The 20735-nt window shown below is 39.3% G+C and overlaps 1 protein-coding gene across 1 annotated transcript; it reads left to right on the top strand.

The window, feature by feature from the left end:
• The first annotated feature begins 7837 nt into the window (after positions 1-7837).
• Positions 7838-9948, top strand: PRR23A (proline rich 23A). Its single transcript, XM_001113833.4, has one exon. The coding sequence runs from the start codon at positions 8062-8064 to the stop codon at positions 8860-8862; it is 801 nt and encodes a 266-aa protein (XP_001113833.3). The 5' UTR covers positions 7838-8061; the 3' UTR covers positions 8863-9948.
• Positions 9949-20735: the final 10787 nt, after the last annotated feature.

Genomic DNA, 20735 nt, shown 5'->3' with positions numbered 1-20735 from the left:
CTAGAAAAACCAAAGCTGGCTGGGTGCGGTGGCTCACAACTGTAATCTCAGCGCTTTGGGAGGCCAAGGCGGGTGGATTACTTGAGGTCAGGAGTTTGAGACCAGCCTGGCCAACATGTCTCTACTAAAAATACAAAAATTAGCTGGGCGTGGTGGTGGGCACCTGTAATCCCAGCTACTTGGGAGGCTGAGGCAGGAGAATCGCTTGAACCCGGGAGGCAGAGGTTGCCATGAGCTGAGACCGTGCCACTGCACTCCAGCCTGGGCAACAGAGCGAGACTCCATCTCAAAAAAAAAGAAAAGAAAAACCAAAGTTGTGAAATTTCATCAACATCAGGCCTGTCCTATAAGAAATGCTAAAGGGAGTTGTTCAATCTGGGGAAAAAAAAGAAAAGAAAAAAAAAGGACATCAATGAACAATAAGAAATTATCTGGTAATTTCTTTTTGTTGTTGTTTTGTTTTGATATGGAGTCTTGCTCAATCACCCAGGCTGGAGTGCAGTGGCGCCATCTCCGCTCACTGCAAGCTTCACCTCCCAGGTTCACCTCCCAGGTTCTCCTGCCTCAGCCTCCCGAGTAGCTGGGACTACAGGCGCCCACCACCACGCCCGGCTAAATTTTTGTATTTTTAGTAGAGATGGGGTTTCACCATGTTAGCCAGGATGGTCTCGATCTCCTGACCTGACCTCGTGATCCGCCCGCCTCAGCCTCCCAAAGTGCTAGGATTACAGGCGTGAGTTGCTGCGCCTGGCCCACGGTAATTTCTTATACAAAACTCACTGGCAATAAGAAGTACACAGAATATTATAACACCATAATTGTGGTGTGTAAACTATTCTTAAGTAGAAAGAATAAATTATGAATCTATCAAAAATAAAAACTACAACAACTTTTCAAGACATCAACAAAGAGATAAAATAAAAAGTCAGAAAGTGGAGGGACAATGTTAATGTAAAGTTTTTATGAGTTTTTTTTTTTTTTTTGCTTGTTAGTTTGCTTGTTGTCTGTGCAATGAGTGTTAAGTTGTCATCCATTTAAAATAATAGATTATCAGATGGTATTTGCAAGTCTCAGGGTAACCTCAAATCAAAAAACATATAACAAATAAACAAAAAATAAAAACAAGAAATTAAATTATACCACCAGAGAAAATCACCTTCACTAAAAGGAAAACAGAAAGGAAGAAAAGAAGGAAGAGAAGACCACAAAACAACCAGAAACCAAATAACAAAATGGCAGGAGTAAGTCATTACTAATTAATAATAACCTGAAGGTAAATGGACTAAACATTCCAATGAAAAGATACAGAGTCGCTAAATGGATACAAAATAAAATAAAATAAGTCTCAATAATCTGTTGCCTACAAGAAACACACTTCACCTATAAAGATACACATAGACTAAAAATGAAGGAATGGAAAAAGATATTCCATGCCAATGGAAAGCAAAGAAAGAGCAGGACTAGCTATATTTATATCAGACAAAATATATATCAAGACAAAAATTGTAAGAAGAAACAAAGAAAGTCACTATATAACGATAAAAGGGTCAATTCAGCAAAAGGATATGACAATTTTAAATATATATGCACTCAACAGTGGGGTACCCAGATACATAAAGCAAATATTATTAGAGCTAAAGACACAGATAAACCTCAATACAATAATAGCTGGAGTTTTCAATCCCCAACTTTCAACATAGGATAGATCTTCCAGACAGAAAATCATCAAAGAAACATCGGACTTAATCTCCACTATAGAATACATGGATCTAATAGATATTTAGAGAGCGTTTCATCCAAGGGCTACAGAATACATATTCCTCTCCTCAGCATGTGGATCATTCTCAAGGATAAACCATATGTTAGGTCACAAAACAAGTCTAAACACATTCCATAAAAGTTGAAATAATACCAAGCATCTTCTCTGACCACATGGAATAAAACTAGAAATCAATAACGAGAATAATTTTGGAAACTATACAAACGTGGAAATTAAACAACGTGCTCCTGAATGACTAGTGGGTCAATGAAAAAATTAAGAAGATTGAAAATTTTCTTCAAACAAATGATAACAGAAACACAACATACAAAAACCTATGGGATACAGCAAAAGCAGTGCTAAGAGGGAAATTCATAGCTATATGTGCATACATCAAAAAAGAACAACTTTGAATAATTAACCTAACAGTACATCTCTTTTTTTTTTTTTTTTTTTTTTTGAGACGTAGTTTTGCTCTTGTTGCCCAGGCTGGAGTGCAATGGCACAGTCTCAGCTCACTGCAACCTCTGCCTCCCAGGTTCAAGCAATTCTCCTGTCTCAGCCTCCTCCCAAGTAGCAGGATTACAGGCACATGCCACCAGGCCCAGCTAATTTTTGTGTTTTTAGTAGAGACAGGGTTTCACCATGTTGGCCAGGTTGGTCTCAAACTCCTGACCTCAGGTGATCCACCCACCCCAGCCTCCCAAAGTGCTGGGATTACAGGTGTGAGCCACTGCGCCCAGCGAGTGCATCTTAAAAAACTACAAAAGCAAGATCAAACCAAACTGAAAATTACTAGAAGAAAGGAAATAAAGATTAGAACACAACTAAATGACACTGAAATGAAGAAAAAAAAAATACAAAAGATGAACAAAATGAAAAGCTGGCTTTTAAAAAAGATAAACGAAATTAATAAACTTTTAGCCAGACTAACTAAGAAAAAGAGAAGAACCAGCTGGCGCGGTGGCTCACGCCTGTAATCCCAGCACTTTGGGAGGCCGAGATGGATGGATCATGAGGTCAGGAGATCGAGACCATCCTGGCTAGCACGGTGAAACCCCATCTCTACTAAAAATACAAAAAATTAGCCTGGCATGGTGGCACACGCCTGTAGTACCAGCTACCCAGTAGGCTGAAGCAGGAGAATCACTTGAACCCAGGAGGTGGAGGTTACAGTGAGCCGAGATCGTGCCACTGTACTCCAGCCTGGGAGACAGAGCAAGACTCTGCCTCAAAAAAAAAAGAAAAAAAAAAAAGAGAAGAACCAAATAAATGAAATCAAAGATGAAAAAGGAGACATTACAACTGATAGTGCAGAAATTCAAAGGACCATTAGTGAGGCTATCATGAGCAACTATAGACCAATAAATTGGAAAATCCAGAGGAATTTTTAAATTCCTAGATACATACAACCTACTAAGATTAAACCATGAAGAAATTCAAAACCTGAACAGACCAATAACAAGTAATGACATGGAAGCCATAATAAACAGTCTCGCAGTTAAAAAAAAAAAAAAAAAAAAGGGTCTGAGAGCCGATGGCTTCACAGCTGAATTTTACCAAACATTTAAAGAATAACTAATACCAGTCCTACTCAAACTATTCCAAAAAATACAGAAGGAGAGAATACTGCCAAATGCGTTCTATGAAGCCAGTATTAACCTGATATCAAAGCCAAAGATACTTCAAAAAAAGAAAACTACAGGCCAATATCTCTGATGAATATTGATGCAAAAAATCCTCAACAAAATACTAGCAAACCAAATTCAACAATATATTTAAAAGATCATTCATCATGATCGACTAGGATTTATCCCAGGGATGCAACGATGGTTCAACACATGCAAATCAATCAATGTGATACATTATACTAACAGAATGAAAGATAAAAACCATATCACTTCAATTCATACTATAAAAACATATAATAAAAGTCAACATTCCTTTATGATTAAAAACTTCTCAAAAACTGGGTATAGAAGGAACACACCTCAACACAATAAAAGCCATATATGACAGACCCACAGCTAGTATCATATTGAATGGGGAAAACCTGAAAGCCTTTTCTCTAAGAGCTGAAACAAGACGAGGATGCCCATATTCACCACTGTTATTCAACATAATACTGGAAATCCTAGCTAGAGCAATCAGACAACAGAAAGAAATAACGGGCATCCACACTGGAAACGAAGAAGTCAAATTATCCTTGTTTGCAGATTATATGATCTTATGTTTGGAAAAACCTAAAGACCCCACACAAAAACTATTACTACTGATAAACAAATTCAGTAAAGTTGCAGGATACAAAATCAACATACAAAAATCAGTAGCATTTCTAAATGCCAACAGTGAACAATCTGAAGAAAAAATCAGAAAAGTAATCCCATTTACAATAGTCACAAATAAAATTAAATACTTAGGAATTAACTGAACCAAAGAAGTGAAGCATCTCTACAATGAAAACTATAAAACACTGATGAAAGAAATTGAAGAGGACACAAAAGAGTGGAAAGATACCCCATGTTTATGAATTGGAAGACTCAATATTGCTAAAAATGTCCATACTACCCAAAGCAATCTACAGATTCAATTCAATACCTATCAAAATGCCAATGGCATTCTTCACAGAAATTTTTTTTTAAATCCTAAAATTTTTATGAAACCACAAAAGACCTAGAAAGCCAACGCTGACCTGAGCAAAAAGAATAAAACTGGAAGAATCACATTACTTGCTTTCAAATCCTACTACAAAACTATAGTAACCAAAACAGCATGTATTGGCATAAAAACAGACACACAGACCAATGGAACAGAATAGAGAACGCAGAAACAAATCCATACATCTACAGTGAACTCATTTTCAACAAAGCTGCTAAGAACATACACGGGGGCCAGGAGCGGTGGCTCACACCTGCAATCCCAGCCTTTTGGAAGCCGAGGCAAGCAAATCACTTGAGGTCAGGAGTTCAACACCAGCCTGGCCAACATGGTGAAACCCCATTTCTACTAAAAATACAAAAATTAACCAGGCATGGCTATGATCCCACACACCTAGAATCCCAACTACTCAGGAGGCTGAGGCATGAGAATCGCTTGAACCCAGGACCCAGAGGTTGCAGTGAGCCAAGATCACACCACTGCACCACCTCACTGCAGGCTGAGTGAAACAGCGAGACTGCATTTCAAAAAAAAAAAGAAAAAAAGAAAAAACAATAGATGAAATAGAACAGCAGAAAAATATGGCGAACACATTATATCTCTTTCTTAATAATAATTTTTTTAAATTGTTCAAGGAATCTGCCCACCTTGACCACCCAAAGTGCTAGGATTGCAGATGTGAGCCACCACACCTGGCCAACACATTATCTCTCTCTTTTTTTTTTTTTTTTTTTTTGAGACGGAGTCTCGCTCTGCCGCCCAGGCTGGAGTGCAGTGGCCAGATCTCGGCTCACTGCAAGCTCCGCCTCCCGGGTTCAGGCCATTCTCCTGCCTCAGCCTCCCGAGTATCTGGGACTACAGGCGCCCGCCACCTCGCCCGGCTAGTTTTTTGTATTTTTTAGTAGAGACGGGGTTTCACCGTGTCAGCCAGGATGGTCTCGATCTCCTGACCTCACGATCCGCCCGTCTCGGCCTCCCAAAGTGCTGGGATTACAGGCTTGAGCCACCGCGCCCGGCCACATTATCTCTCTACCCATTGTTGCTAATGACAAGATCTAATTCCTTTTTATGGCTGAATAGTACTCCATTGTGTATATGTACCACATTTTCTCTGTCTGTTCCTCTATTGACGGATACTTAGGTTGCTTCCAAATCTTGGCTATTGTGAATAAAACTCCAACAAACATGGGAGAGAAGATATCTCTTCAGCATCCTGATTTTCAATTGATGGAGCTGGAAAACTGGAAATCCATATGCATGAGACTGAAACTAGACCCCTATCTCTCACCATATACAAAAATCAATAAAAATGAATTAAATATTTAAATTTAAGACCTCAAAATATGGCCGGGTGCAGTGGCTCATGCTTGTAATCCCAGCAGAGGATTTGGGAGGCCAAGGCGGGCTGATCACCTGAGGTCAGGAGTTAGAGATCAGCCTGGCCAACATGGTGAAACCCCATCTCTACTAAAAATACAAAAAAAAAAAATTTAGCCAGTCATGGTGGCAGATGCCTGTAATCCCAGCTACTCGGGAGGCTGAGGCAGGAGAATTGCTTGAACCCCTGAGGCGGAGGTTGCAGTGAGCCGAGATCACGCCATTGCACTCCAGCCTGGGCAACAAGGGCAAAACTCTGTTAAAAAAAAAAAAAAAACCTTTAAAATATAAAACTAGTATAACAAAACATTGGGGAAACTCTCCAGGACTTTGATCTGGGTAAAGATTTCTTGAGTAATAATCCACAAGCACAGGTAACCAAAGCAAAAGTGGACAAATGGGATCGCATCAAGTTAAAAAGCTTCTACACAGCAAAGGAAACATCAACAAACTGAAGAGACAACCCACAGAATGAAAGAAATTATCTGCAAACTACTCATCTGACAAGGAATTCATAGCCAGAATACATAAGAAGCTCAAACAACTCTATACGAAAAAAAAATCTAACAATCCAATTTAAAAATGGGCAAAATAACTGAATAAATATTTCTCAAAAGAAGACATACAAATAGCAAACAGCTATGTGAAAAGGTGCTCAACATCACTGATCATCAGACAAATGCAAATCAAAACTACCATGAGATATCATCTTACCCCAGTTAAAATGGCTTTTATCCAAAAGACAGGAAATAACAAATGCTGGCAAGGATGTGGAGAAAAGGGAACCCTCATACACTGTTGGTGGGAATGTAAACTCATAAAAACCATTATGGAGAGGAGAACAGTTGGGAGGTTCTGCAAAAATCTAAAAATAGAGCTACCATATGATCCAGCAATCTCACTGCCACGTATATAATCAAAAGAAAGAAAAGCAGGATATTGAAGATATATCTGTGCTCCCATGTTTATTGGAGTTTTATTCACAATAGCCAAGATTTGGAAGCAACCTAAGTATCCATCAACAGATGAATGGATAAAGAAAATGTGATACATATACACAATGGAGTACTATTCAGCCATAAAAAAGAATGAGATCCTGTCATTAGCAACAACATGGATGGAACTGGAGGTCATTATGTTAAGTGGAATAAGTCAGGCACAAAAAAACAAACTTCTCATGTTCTCACTTATTTATGGCAGCTAAAAATTAAAACAATTGAATGTACGGAAAGAGTAGAAGGATGGTTACCAGAAGCCGGGAAGGGTAGTGAGGGTGGGGGCAAATAGATATGGTTAATAGGTACAAAAAAATAGAAAAAATGAAGTAAAACTTAGTATTCGATAGCACAACCGGGTGACTATAGTCAATAATAATTTAATTGTACATTTTAAAATAACTAAGAGAGTATAATTGGATTGTTTGTAACACAAAGGATAAATGCTGGAGAGGATGAATATACCATTTACCATGATGTGATTACTACATATTGCAGGCCTGTATCAAAGTATCTCATTTAACCCATGAATATATATACCTACTATGTACCCACAAAAATTAAAGTTTATTTATCAAAGCAAAATTTTCATTTCTAATTTCTATCACAAATGAAAGAACTTTTTAGTACCACGTAGGAAGGATGGGGAAGGAGCAATGAGTATTTTTCGTATATTCCTGGAAAATCTTAGAAGAGACATTTAGCTATAAGCTACTTATAAAAGTAAGCAAGCAGTTTTTGAAATTGTGTTTTGGCTTTTCTTAACCAAGAGTAAAAGCAAGAGTAAAACCAAGAGTAAAACCAAGAGTAAAAGCATTGGGTCCCACGAGCACACCCACGGAATCTTGCCCTCCAGACGCAAAGACCCCCCCCCCCACCTCCCCACCTCCCCACCTCGCTCTTGCTCTAATTGATCCAATCATCTCTAGGCCACGCCCGCCGCAGAGCACTGTCGGGAGGCGGGGCATATAGAGACACATTCTGGCGCGCCCAGGTCACCTGACGTCCCACGTTATTAGTCATCGGACGTGCATCCGGGTCCGCGCTAGAAAAGCCGAAGATTCCGTCGCGCGAGGCTCTGAGAGCAGCACAAACTGCGGTCCCCGGGAGGCGTCCCTGGATCTCTGAGGACTCGCCCAGCGCCTCGCGGTCCTTTGCCGCTTCTGCCCCAACCCGCCTCGCCTACCAAAGTCCTCAAAGAGGACTTCGCCGCCCGCTCTCCCCACGTCCTCTGCTAGGCCCAGGAGCGCCTTCCACAGCGCCGTCGAGGTGATGGGCAGCCGGCCCCGCAGCCCCAGCGCCTGCCCTGCGCCCTGGTGGGGGCAGCAGCCAGGAGGACCCGGCCCTGCCAAACGTCTGCGACTGGAGGAGCCCGCGGGTCCCGAACCCCGCGTGACGCCCAGCCTGGAAGACCCGGTGGGGATCCCGGCCGTGGGCGCGGTCATCTCCGTGGTGGTCCTGGCCACAGGCTGTGCCCTGCGTGTGCCCCTGGACACCGTCGACCTGGTGCTGGAGCTCCCGCCGACATCGATCCTGCGAGTGTCTCTCAGTGGACACATCCTCATCCTCATCCCCGAGGTCCTCCTGAGCTCCGTTGACGAATGCTCAGGAGCGCAGGGCGACTCGTCTGCCGGCCTGGAAGTGGACGTTTTCCTGGGCGCTCTCAGAGAGGACGTCGTCGTCGAGCAGGAAGTCTTCTGCGCATCTGTCCCAGAGATCGCCGCCCAGGAAGAGGCCTACGAGGAGGAGGCGGACCCCGAGTTCCCGGAGCTCCGGATGGACTCCCCAACCGGCTCAGCCGCTGGGCTATACCCCTTCGCTAGTGGTGTGTTCAGTCTCTACCGGGAGGGCCCCATTCCAGGGCCCTGTGCTCTGGCCCCCAACCCCAGTTCAGAGAGACTCTCTCCACGCCCCATCTTCGACCCAGAATTCCACCTTCTGGAGCCTGTCCCCAGCTCACCTCTCCAACCTCTACCTCCCTCTCCGCGCGTGGGGAGTCCAGGTCCCCATGCGCGCCCACCTCTCCCGGAACGCCCTCCGTGCAAGGCCCGCAGACGACTGTTCCAGGAATGAACTGCTTCCCACAATCCCTTGCCACCAGCTGCGGGTTCTTGTGGATCCTCCAAGACTCACTTTGAGGACTTGCCACCGCCCAGAAATGCAGCATCTTCATTCGTCGACAGTGGGCAGTTGGATTACTGTTGTTTGGGTGGGTGGGTTGGTTGGCTGGCTGGTTGGTTGGTTTCTTGGCAGAATTCCTTGGTAAATGGCAAGCAAGGACATGAAAAAAGAAAAGCAGATTCTGGCAAGCACCTTTACCAAGAAGAGTAGACCACACATAACCAGTCATAGATTTTCAGATCCATTGCCTTTGCTGCAGGAGCTGTTACTTCTGCCTTTACTGCAGGAGCTGTTACTTCTGCCTTTGTCCCCTTCAGCCAATTCTATCCTCAGTTTCACCCCTACTCTTGCTTAAAGCTCCCTTCAGTGTTCTTTCAAATTCCCCCCTTTTTTTCATCACCTCCCTACACCTATCCGTTCTCTCCAATCCAGATCATTGTCTTTCCTTCTTTTTGCAGTTATGAATTTACCTATACGATTTTCTCCCAACATCCTCTGAGGTGCTTGTGATCACTGATTTTACTTTCCGCTTGCTTTCCTTAACTCCTTTTCCTGGTTCTGGACAATCAAGATAAATGCATATTAGATTAGATAGCAAACAAACAACATTCAAATGTAATGAATGCTCTGGACCTTTTGGAAGTGTTTCTACAAATAAGAATTTAAGGGCCCAGCGCGGTGGCTCACGCCTGTAATCCCAGCACTTTGGGAGGCCGAGGGGGGGTGGATCACCTGAGGTCAGGAGTTTGAGACTAGCCCTGGCCAACACGGCGAAACCCCGTCTCTACTAAAAATACAAAAATTAGCGGGCATGGTGGCGTGTGCCTGTAATCCCAGCTACTAGCAGGGATGAGGCAGGAAGATCGCTTGAACCTGGGAGCCAGAGGTTGCAGTGAGCCGAGATCATGCCACTGCACTCCAGCCTGGGCAACAGAGTAAGACTCCATCTCAAAAAAAAGAAAGAAAATGAAAAAACAAGAATTTAAAAATTAGTGAAAGCAATATTTAATGAGGGAAAGTAGGGAGGAAGTTGTGACACTTTCATTCCAGCAGCAGCTTGTACAATGACATATTCTATGTACTTTAACCAATGGGTATTCCTGAATTTCAGGGCAGTGTGGGCTTCACCTTGATTTCCTCTCTGGGGTACCCACTCAGCTTCACTGCATGGACATTTGGTCTAATTTATTTTTGAGAGTTTTTTTCATGCTCTTGAGTCCATCGCCCTGAATTGGCAGTCATTATTTCTTGGTAGTATTTCCTTAATGTCTTTTTAACTATAAAGGAAAGAAAATATTACAGATAATGTTGTCATATCCTTTGTGCCCACTCTTCTCCCCCGTTCCCAGAGGATTCACATCATGACACAAAGCTGGTGGATATCATCCTAGTCAATATATGAATGCTACATATACATATATATGTATAGATATAAATAAGCAATGTTTATGTTGTTTTCTGGACAATTAAATTTATGTAACTACCTCATATTCTCCAGTTTACTTTTTTTCTCAACTTTATTTTTGAGATGACTTATAAATATGTGTAGTTCATTTATGCTAAAGATTCCAGTATCCATCATATGATTGTGATATTTTATTTGTTCTTTATTTATTTATTTGTTTATTTGTCGGAGACAGGGTCTCATTCTGTCACCCTGGATGGAGTGCAGTGGCACGATCAAGTGGACTTGAACTCCTGGACTCAAGAGATCCTTTGCCTCAGCCTCCCAAGTAACTAGGACTACAGGTGCGCACTGCCACACGCAGCTAAATTTTTTAATTTTTTTTTTTTTTTTTTTAGAGATGGAGTCTCACTATGTTGCCCAGGCTGATTTCAAACTCCTTGCCTCAAGCAGTCCTCCTGACTCAGCCTCCAAAAGTGCTGGAATTACAGGAGTGAGCTACTGCACCTGGCCTCAGATTTATTTTTATTTCTTTTTTGTTTTGGGGGGTTTTTTTTAGATACAAGGTCTCTCTCCATCACCTGGGTTGGAGTGTAATGGCACAATCATAGTTGACTACAGCTTTGAACTCCTAGGCTCAAGCAGTCCTCTCACCTCAGCCTCCCAAGTGGCAGGTACTACAGGCACAAACCACGATACCCAGATAATTTTTAAATTTTTTGTGGAGAGTGGGTCTTGCTCTATTGCCCAGGCTTGTCTTGAACTCCTGGACTCAAGTGATCCTCCTGCCTCCCAAAATGCTGGGATTACGGGCATGAACCACTGCACCCAGCCTCAGATTTCTTAAATATGACACCAAAAGCACAATCCTTAAAGAAATAATGTGATGATGGGCTTCATCCAAATGAAGAACTTTTGTTCTCCAAAAACACTGTTAAAATGAAAAGACAAGCCACAGATGGAAAAAACATATATTCACAAGGCAAATATCTAATAAATGACTTGTGTGGCCAGAAAAACACTTTCAAAATTGAGTAAGAAAATGCTTTTAAAAAAGGCAACAAAATCAAGACACTCAAAAATACAACCTTCACAATGACTAGCATCAAATTAAAGATTATTAAATATATGAATGTGCAGGAAAATGTGACCCATAAACAGGAGTAAAAATAGTTGATGAAGTTCTTTATATTTTTTTATATTAGCCCTTTATCAGATGTATGGTTTGTAAATATTTTCTCCTAATCTGTGGGTTGTCCCCTCTTTCTCTTGTTTCCTTTGCTACGCAGAAGCTTTTCAGTTTGATTCAATCCCGTTTGTTTATTTTTGCTTTTTTTGCCTGTGCTTTGGGGGTCATATCCAAGAAATCTTTGCCTACACCAATGTCATGTAGCTTTCCCCCTCTGTTTTCTTCTAGCCATTTTACAGTCTAGGGAGTCTTATATTTAAGTCTTTAATCTATTTTGAGTTGATTTTTTTTTCTTTTATTAAAAAATCTAATCGTATTTTCTTTGCCAAATTTACTTCCCAATCGTTTTGTTGTTTTGTTTTGTTTTGTTTTGTGATGGAGTCTCACTCTGTCACCCAGGCTGGAGTGCAGTGAAACAATCTCAGCTCACTGCAACCTCTGCCTCCTGGGGTCAAGCAATCCTGCCACCTCAGCCTCCCAAGTAGCTGGGATTACAGATGCAAGTCACCATGCCCAGCTACTTTTCATATTTTTTGTAGAGACAAGGTTTCACTCTGTTGCCCAGGCTGATCTTGAACTCCTGAGCTCAAGCAATCCACTCACCTCAGCCTCCCGAAGTGCTGGGATTATAGGCATGAGACACCATGCCCAGCCAAGTTAATTTTTTTATGTGGTGTGAAATAAGTATCCAATTTCATTCCTCTGCATATTGATAAACAGTTTTGTACCTGCACTCCCATATGCACTGCAGCATTATTATGAGTAGCTAAGATATGGAGCCAACCTATGTATTTATCATCATATAATGGATAAAGAAAATATGGTGTATATACATGATGGAATATTATTCAGCCTTAAAAAAGAAGGAAATTCTGTCATTTGTGACAACATTAAGAACCTGGAGGACACTGTGGTAAGTGAAATAAGCCAGGCCCAGAAGAACACATACCATAAGATTCCACTTATATGCAGAATCCAGAACAGCTGAGCTCATAGAAGCAGAGTAGAACAATGATTATCAGAGGCTGGAGGAGGAGGGTGGATGGCGAAAAGAGAGATGTTCATCAAAGGGTACAAAGTTTCAGTTAGACAAGAGGAATAAGCTTTGGCGCTCAATTGCACAGAATGGTGACAATAATAAATAAAAATGCAATGTATTTTTCCAAATTGCTGAAAGAGTAGGTTTTTAATGTTTTCACCACAAAAATATGTGAGGTGATGAATTTGTTAATTAGCTTGATTTAATCCTTCTACAATGTAAACACATATTAAAACATCACATTGTACCCCATAAATATATACAATTATTATTTGTCAAAAATAAAACAAAAAATAGTTGATAGAAAGTGGTGTAGATTAACAGAAATAATAAAACTAGCAGGCAAGAACACTAACAGCTGTTATAAAGATGCTCAGTATGTCCCAGGATTTTAAAGACAACCTAAGCATAATAAGGACAGAATTAAAGATATAAAAAAAGAACCTAATGGAACTTCTAGAGATAAAAAATATAGTATATGAAATGAAAACTTTATTGGATGGTATTAAATACTGCAGAAGAAAAAAACTAAGAATGTAAGACTTAAAATCAAATCAAAACTAAAGCACACAGAAGCTGAATAAATAAGTAGCTTTTGCAATAACATCAAGCAATCTAACATAAATGTAATTGGAATCTCAGGAGGAAAGGAATGGGAGGGAGGGGTGATTTTGAAGTTCAGTGAAAGCTATAAATCTCCATATATAAGAAGTTCAGTAAACCTCAAGAGGGTAATCATGCATACACACACACACACACACACACACATCAAAACATATAGCCAATTTACTGAAAACCAGTGATAAAGATGAAATCTTTAAAACTACCCAGAGGAGACGGCTGGGCGTGGTGGCTCAAGCCTGTAATCCCAGCACTTTGGGAGGCTGAGACGGGCAGATCACAAGGTCAGGAGATCAAGACCATCCTGGCTAACACGGTGAAACCCCGTCTTTACTAAAAATACAAAAAAATTAGCCAGGCATGGTGGCCAGCGCCTGTAGTCCCAACTACTCGGGAGGCTGAGGCAGGAGAATGGCGTGAACCTGGGAGGCGGAGCTTGCAGTGAGCCGAGATCGCGCCTCTGCACTGCGCCTGGAGACAGAGCGAGACTCCGTCTCAAAAAAAATTAAATAAATAAATAAATAAAAGTATCCAGAGGAGGCCAGGTGCAATGGCTCACTCCTGTAATCCTAGCACTTTGGGAGGCCGAGGCAGGCGGATTACCTGAGGTCAGAAGTTCGAGACCAGCCTGACCAATACGGAGAAACTTTGTCTCTACTAAAAATACAAAATAAGCCTGGTGTGGCAGCGCATGCCTGTAATCCCAGCTACTCGGGAGGCTGAGTCAGGAGAATCGCTTGAACCCTGGAAGCGGAGGTTGCGGTGAGCCAAGATCCTGCCATTGCACTCCAGCCTGGGCAACAAGAGTGAAACTCCATCTCAAAAAAAAAGTACCCAGAGGAAAAGAAAGAAACATTAAATAGAAAGAAAGAGATAAGAAATATAACAGTTTAAATAGAACAGTTTTCTTGTCAGTAACAATACAATGTAATGATATCTTTAAAGTACTGAAAGAAATAAAAACTGTCAAACTATAATTCTAAATACAGTAAAAATATCCTACATGAAGGCAAAATAAACGTTTCCAAGAAAGAAAAAGGCAAGAGTATTTTTAGTAAGTCAATGTGCCTATAAAGAATATTAATGCAAATTATTCAGTTGAAAGGAAAATGATACCATATGGAAACCTGGATCTACACAAAGAATCGAAGACCAGAAGAGGTAAATCATGGATAAGCATAAAAAGATATTTTTCTCACTTTTAATTTCTTTGAAAGATAAATGACTTTATATAGCAAAAATAGCCAAAGTGTATTGTAGAGACTTTAACATACATAGAAGTAAAGTATGACACAATAACTCGAGGAACGTAAGGTGAAATGGGAGTGTCCTGGTGTTAAGTTAGTACAATATTATTTGAGGGAAGACTGTGATGTTAAAGGTGGATATTGTAACGTCTAAAGCAATCACCAAAAACTAAAGCAGAGTATAGCTAATAAGTCAACAGAAGATAAAAATGAAATTCTAAAAATTACACAACTATTCAAATAAAGACAGAAAAAGAGGAGAAAAGGAACAAAGAACTGATGGGAAAAAATAAAATAAATACCAATATGATAGGTTTAAAATCAAATCAACAATTATATTAAGTGTAAATTGTTCACAAAGTCCAGGTAAGAGGCAAAATCTGAAAGAGTTATATACTATATAATTCCATTTGTATAACATTTTTGAAATGACGAAATTGTAGTGAGAAGGATAGAGTAGTGGTTTTCTACTTCCACTCTTGAGCACAACAGGGAGGAGAGGGCTGGGTATCACAAATGGTACTTGTGATGGAGCTGTCCTGTATCTTTACTGCAATGGCGATCAGACAATTCTACACATAAAAAACTACACAGAGCTAAATGTGTGTACACACACACACGAGTGCATGAAAAACTAGTGAAATTTAAATAAAACAGGTAAGTTATCAGTGTCAACTCCCGAATTAGTATATTGTGCTATAGTTATGCAAAATTTTACTATTGATTAAAATTGGATGAAAAGTTTACAAGAGCTCTTTGTATTATTTCTTACAGCTGCATGTAAATCTATAGTTGTCTCAAAATAAAAAATTGGAAAACAGAAACTGTATAAATTATGAACATATATTTAGCCTCTTTAATCATCAGGAAAATGCTAGCAATGTTTTATATTGATGTGGGTGTTCACCAGATGTGTGTGTTCATGATAATTTGTCATGATATACACTTATGATTTATGCACTCATAATTCATAGTTTAAAATTTTTATTTTTAAGTAGTTATGGTAATATCAGAAAAAGTAGACTTTAGAACAAGAACTATTACCTAGATTAAAGAGGAAGCTTTCATGTGACTTAATTAATTAAGAAGACATAATCCTAAATCATAATAACAGAGCATGAAGTAGATGAGTCACAAAAACTGATACAACTGAAAGAAGTAGACAAATCCATGGAGATTTCCATGGAAATCCATGGAGTTGGAGATTTCAACATGCCTCTCTCAGTTATGGATAAAAAAGTAGAAAAACAGTAAGAATTTAGAAGAGTAGAAAAACATTATCAATTAATATGACCTGTTTGACATTTATAGATAACTACACCCAGGGGCAGAAAACACTGTATTTTCAAATGCACCTGCAACATTCATGAAGATAGACCATATTCCAGGCATAAGACAAGACTCAATAACTTCAAAGAAATTAAAACCAATCAGAGTATGTTCTCTGACAAAATTAAACTTGAAATTAATAACAGAAAGATCAATTACTATTAAATTTAAAGGAAAAAAGATAATTTTTCACAACCAAGTGGCATTTATCCAAGGCATGTAGGTATGGTTTACCATTTAAAACTCAATAAGTAGAATTTACTATATCAATAGACAAAGAGACCATATGATTTCCACAATAGATTCAGAAAAAAATTAACAAAATTCAATATCCATTTGTGATTTTTAAAACTCCAAGGAAACTAAGAATACAGGGGAACTTCCTTAGCCTGATAAAGGTCATCTATGAAAAACCTACAGATAGAATCATAATTAATGATAGACTGGATGTTTTCCCCCTGAGATTGGGAACAAGGCAAACGATGTTTCCAACAATTTTATTCAGCATTATTCTAGAGGTCCTAGCAAGGGCAATAAGGCAAGAAAAAAAAATACATGTAAAAGCCATACAGATTGGAAGAGAGGAATAAAACTGTCTTCTTTGCAGATGACATGATCAAATATGTAGGAAATCCTAATGAATCAACAGAAAAACTTCTAGATGTAATAAGTAAGTTTAGCAAGATTTCAGGTTAGAAGGTCAGTATTCAAAAATCAACCATACTTTTATACACTAGCAACGAACAATTGGATACCAAAATTGAAAACTAACATTCAAATAGTATCAAAAATATTAAATACTTAGAAATAAATTTAACACAACATATGCAAAACTGTTCATTGAAAACCACAAAACACTGCTGAGACAAATTTTTAAAGTCTTAATTAAGAGATTTATTATGTCTGTGGATTGAAAAACAATATCTTTAAGATGTCAATTCTCTATCATGTCAGACTGATCTACACAATCAGCACAAGTCATAATCCCGGTAAGTTTTCATATACATCACCCAGATGATTCTAAAATTTATGTAAATTGCAGAGCACCTAGTATGGCCAAAAATAATTTGAAAAAGAACATAACAGGAGTACTTACAGTACCCAATTTCAAGATTTATTATAGAGCTATAGTAAGCAAACATTGTTATTGGTGTAGAGGCAGACATAGGAAATCAGTGGAACAGAAAGAAAGAGTCAAGAAATAGACCCAGATATATACACAATCAGAGGATTTTTGTTAAGGGTACTAAGGTAATTTTTAGGGGAAAAGATAGTCTTCTCAACAAATGGTGCTAGAACAAGTGGATATCTACATGGGAAAAAAATTAACCATGATCCTCACTTTACACCATACCAAAAAAATTTACTAAAAATAAATCATAACCCTGAACATAAAATCTAAGACTATGAAATTTCTAGAATAAAATTTCTAGATAAAATCTTCATGACCTCAGAATAGTCAAAAACTTCTTAGATTAAGACACAAAAAGCAAGAACTATGGAAAACGAATAGAAGGAAAAAACTGATAAATTAGACCATCAAAATTTAAAGTGTCTGCTGTTCGAAACACACCGTTAAAAAACTAAAAGGCAATTCACAGACTAGGGGGAAAATATTTGCAATACATATATCTGACAAATGACATGTACATAGAATATACATTTTTAAAACTCTTGCAACTTATTAATGAAAAGACAAACTGATAAAAACAAGAAGCAGAAAGGTGAACAAATAAGATATTCAAATGGTCAGTAAGCACATGAAAGGATGCTAAACATCATCAGTCATCAGGGAAATGCAAAATTAAGAACACAATAGCATACTGTTGCACCTCCAGCAGCTCCTGACTAGGTATTTATCCAACGGAAGTGAAACATGCCTCCACAGTATGTGAACATAAATATTCATCGCAACATTATCCATAATAACCTAAAACTGGCATCAACCCAAAGGCCCATCAAGAGGTAAATGGGTAAACAAATCGTGACACGCTTATAGAATGGGATGCTGCTGTGCAATAAAAAGAAATTAACTACTGATACATGCAATAGCATGGATGAATCTCACAAACATTATTCTGAATGAAAGAAGCCAGGCACAAAAGACTACACATTTATATTGTTCCATTTATATGAAATTCTAAGACAGGCAAAAGCCATCTATCATGACAGAATGTAAATCAGTAGTTGCCTATATTCAGCAGGTGGGAGGGATTAATTGGAATTACTTTTGGGGGCAATAGAAATGGTCTATGTCCTTTTTGGAATGGGATGTCCGTGTGTGTGTATATTTTTCAAAATTTATCAAACTGTATAATTAAAATACACATTTTGTTTCATGTAAATTATATCCCAAAGTTGATTTTAAAAGAAGAAAAGCCTGGGCGCGACGGCTCATGCCTGTAATCCCAACATTTTGGGAGGCCAAGGTGGGCGGATCACAAAGTCAGCAGATCGAGACCATCCCGGTCCACACGGTGAAACCCCGTCTCTACTGAAAATACAAAAAATTAGCCAGGCATGGTGGTGGGCGCCTATAGTCCCAGCTACTTGGGAGGCTGAGGCAGGAGAATCGCTTGAACCCGGGAGGCAGAGCTTGCAGTGAGCGGAGATTGCACCACTGCACTCCAGCCTGGGCCACAGAGCAAGACTCCGTCTCAAAAATAAATAAATTAATTAAATAAATAAATAAATATTGCCAAGGTACTTTTGAATAAGAATAAAGCTGAAGAGGAAAGAGGGGACAAAATAAAAAAGAATAAAGCTGAAAGATTTACATTACTGCATTTCAAGTTTCATTATAATGCTTCAGAAATTAGGAGATTATTTGATTTACCTACGAATTGACAAATAGATCAATGGAATAGAATAGGAAGTCCATAATCAGACATACATATGTACAATCACCTGATTTATGATGAAAACACTACTGCAATTCAGTGAGGGAAAGGAGGGTCTATTCAATAAACTGTGCTGAGTAGGTGTTATCCAAATGGGAAATGAAAAAAATCTATCCTGACCCTATACTTAGGCTCACACAAAAATTAATTTCAGATGAATCGTAGATCTAAATGTGAAAGGTATAAAAATAAAGCTTCTAGAAAATAACATAGGAAACTATCATCATGACTATGGGATAGGAAAATTTTTCTTAAACAGGACACATCCAAAAAGAGCACTAAAATAAAGGAAAATGTTAATAAATTGGACTACATTAAAACTAAGATTTCTTTTCATCAGAGGACACTTAATAAGAGAGTAAAGCTGGACATTGTGGCTCGCACTTGTAATCCCAGCACTTTGGGAGGCCAAGGCGGGAGGATCACTTGAGCCCATGAGTTTGAGACCAGTGGGGCAACTGAGTAAGACTCCATCTCTATTTAAAAAAAAAAAAAAACTTTAAAAATTAGCCGGGCATGGTGGCACACACCTGTAGTCCCAGCTACTCAGGAGGTAGAAGGATCGTTTGAACCTGGGAGGTTGAGACTGCAGTGAACTGTGATTGCACCACTGCACTCCACCCTGGGGGACAGAGGGAGACTCTCTCACAGAAAGAGAGAGAGACAGAGAGAAAGAAAGAGAGAAAGGCAAGTGGGAGAAGATATTTGCAACTTACACTGACGAACGGCTAGTCTCAAGAATATATCAAGAACCACAAAACAATAAGGAAAAGATAGAAACCCGATAGAAAAAAATGGTCAAGTGACTTGACAACAGCGACTTAACAAACAAATTTATCTAAATGGCCAATAACTATATGAACAGATGCTCAGTGTCATTAGTCACCATGAAAATGCAAATTACAACACAAGGTGATATTACTACATACCTCCAAAGTGACTAAAATTATAAAGACTGGAAACATCAAGTATTGGCAAGGAAGTGGAGCAACAGGCAAACAGAAAAGCATGCCTTGCAGTCATTCATCAACGGGAGAAAGGAGAAGGAATGTATCTGTCAACTCCTTCCTGTCTCCCATTTGTCTGAGTTTACCCCATGAAGAATTAATTTCCCCACACTTTTCAACTACATCATCTGGCCCATTAGGCAGCCTCTTGGGAAGACAGACTCCACTTTAATGTGGTGTCTCATCTGAGTCTGGAAGTGACAGGAGGATCCAGACAGTCCACATGTGAAGCTGGTTGGCCTCAATTCAAGGAACAATGCAGGACGGAATGACTTTGGTCACTCATAGCCATAGTGATGGCAAGGTAGAGAAAGAGTTTAAGCATCCAGGGGCAGATGAGCCTGAGAGAGTCTGAGGGGATCCATAAGGTGAAATAATACAATTATGATCTGTGTACTTTCTACTTGCACTTTCACAGAAGTGATATTTCTGTGAATACATTGTTTTAAAATGCAATAAATGTAGATATTGTGAAGTGACGCTAGTCAGAACATTTTAAAGGTAAAATAACTGTGGTTGAGTAGTCTTTACTCCTTCAGCAAAGTAAGGGTGATACTGCCCAGCATCTCCTTCCCTATAACCATAAAATGGAGTTCATGAATCTTCTGCGAAGTACCCAACAACAGTTGTGTGCACCTTTATTTTCCTTTCTAATTGTGACAAATGTGACTTGCTCTTTACAAATTGTCATCAGATCTAATTTTTCCCAGCCTTGGACATCCAAGTCCTTCTCTTAACTTTTGATCTCACTCATCCAGCAACACTGGAAGGGATAAAAAATTGCTACATATCACTTTCACCATGAGGTTTTTTAATGAGGAAATATTAAAAAACTGGATTGCTGCAGAGCTGAGAAATCTGCAGCTCTCCAGCAATATAGCCATGAAACATCTGGCACATCACATTCAGAAAACAGCTGGATCCTATGCGACTATATTAAACTAAAAAGCTTCTGCACAGCAAAGGGAACAATTAACAAACCGAAGAGACAACCCATAGAATGGGAGAAAAATTTGCAAACTATTTATCCAATAAGGAACTAATACCCAGAATATAAAAGGAATTCAAACAACTCAACAGTAAGAATA

The sequence above is a fragment of the Macaca mulatta genome, chromosome 2, assembly GCF_049350105.2.
Source record: "Macaca mulatta isolate MMU2019108-1 chromosome 2, T2T-MMU8v2.0, whole genome shotgun sequence".
Classification (NCBI taxonomy): Eukaryota; Metazoa; Chordata; class Mammalia; order Primates; family Cercopithecidae; genus Macaca; species Macaca mulatta.
The sequence above is the reverse complement of the archived record's forward strand: the minus strand, read 5'-3'. Positions and strand labels throughout refer to the sequence as shown.

Bases quoted from the DNA above. Each gene is read 5' to 3' on its own strand.
- PRR23A (XM_001113833.4), top strand. From the start codon at position 8,062: ATGGGCAGCCGGCCCCGCAGCCCCAGCGCCTGCCCTGCGCCCTGGTGG.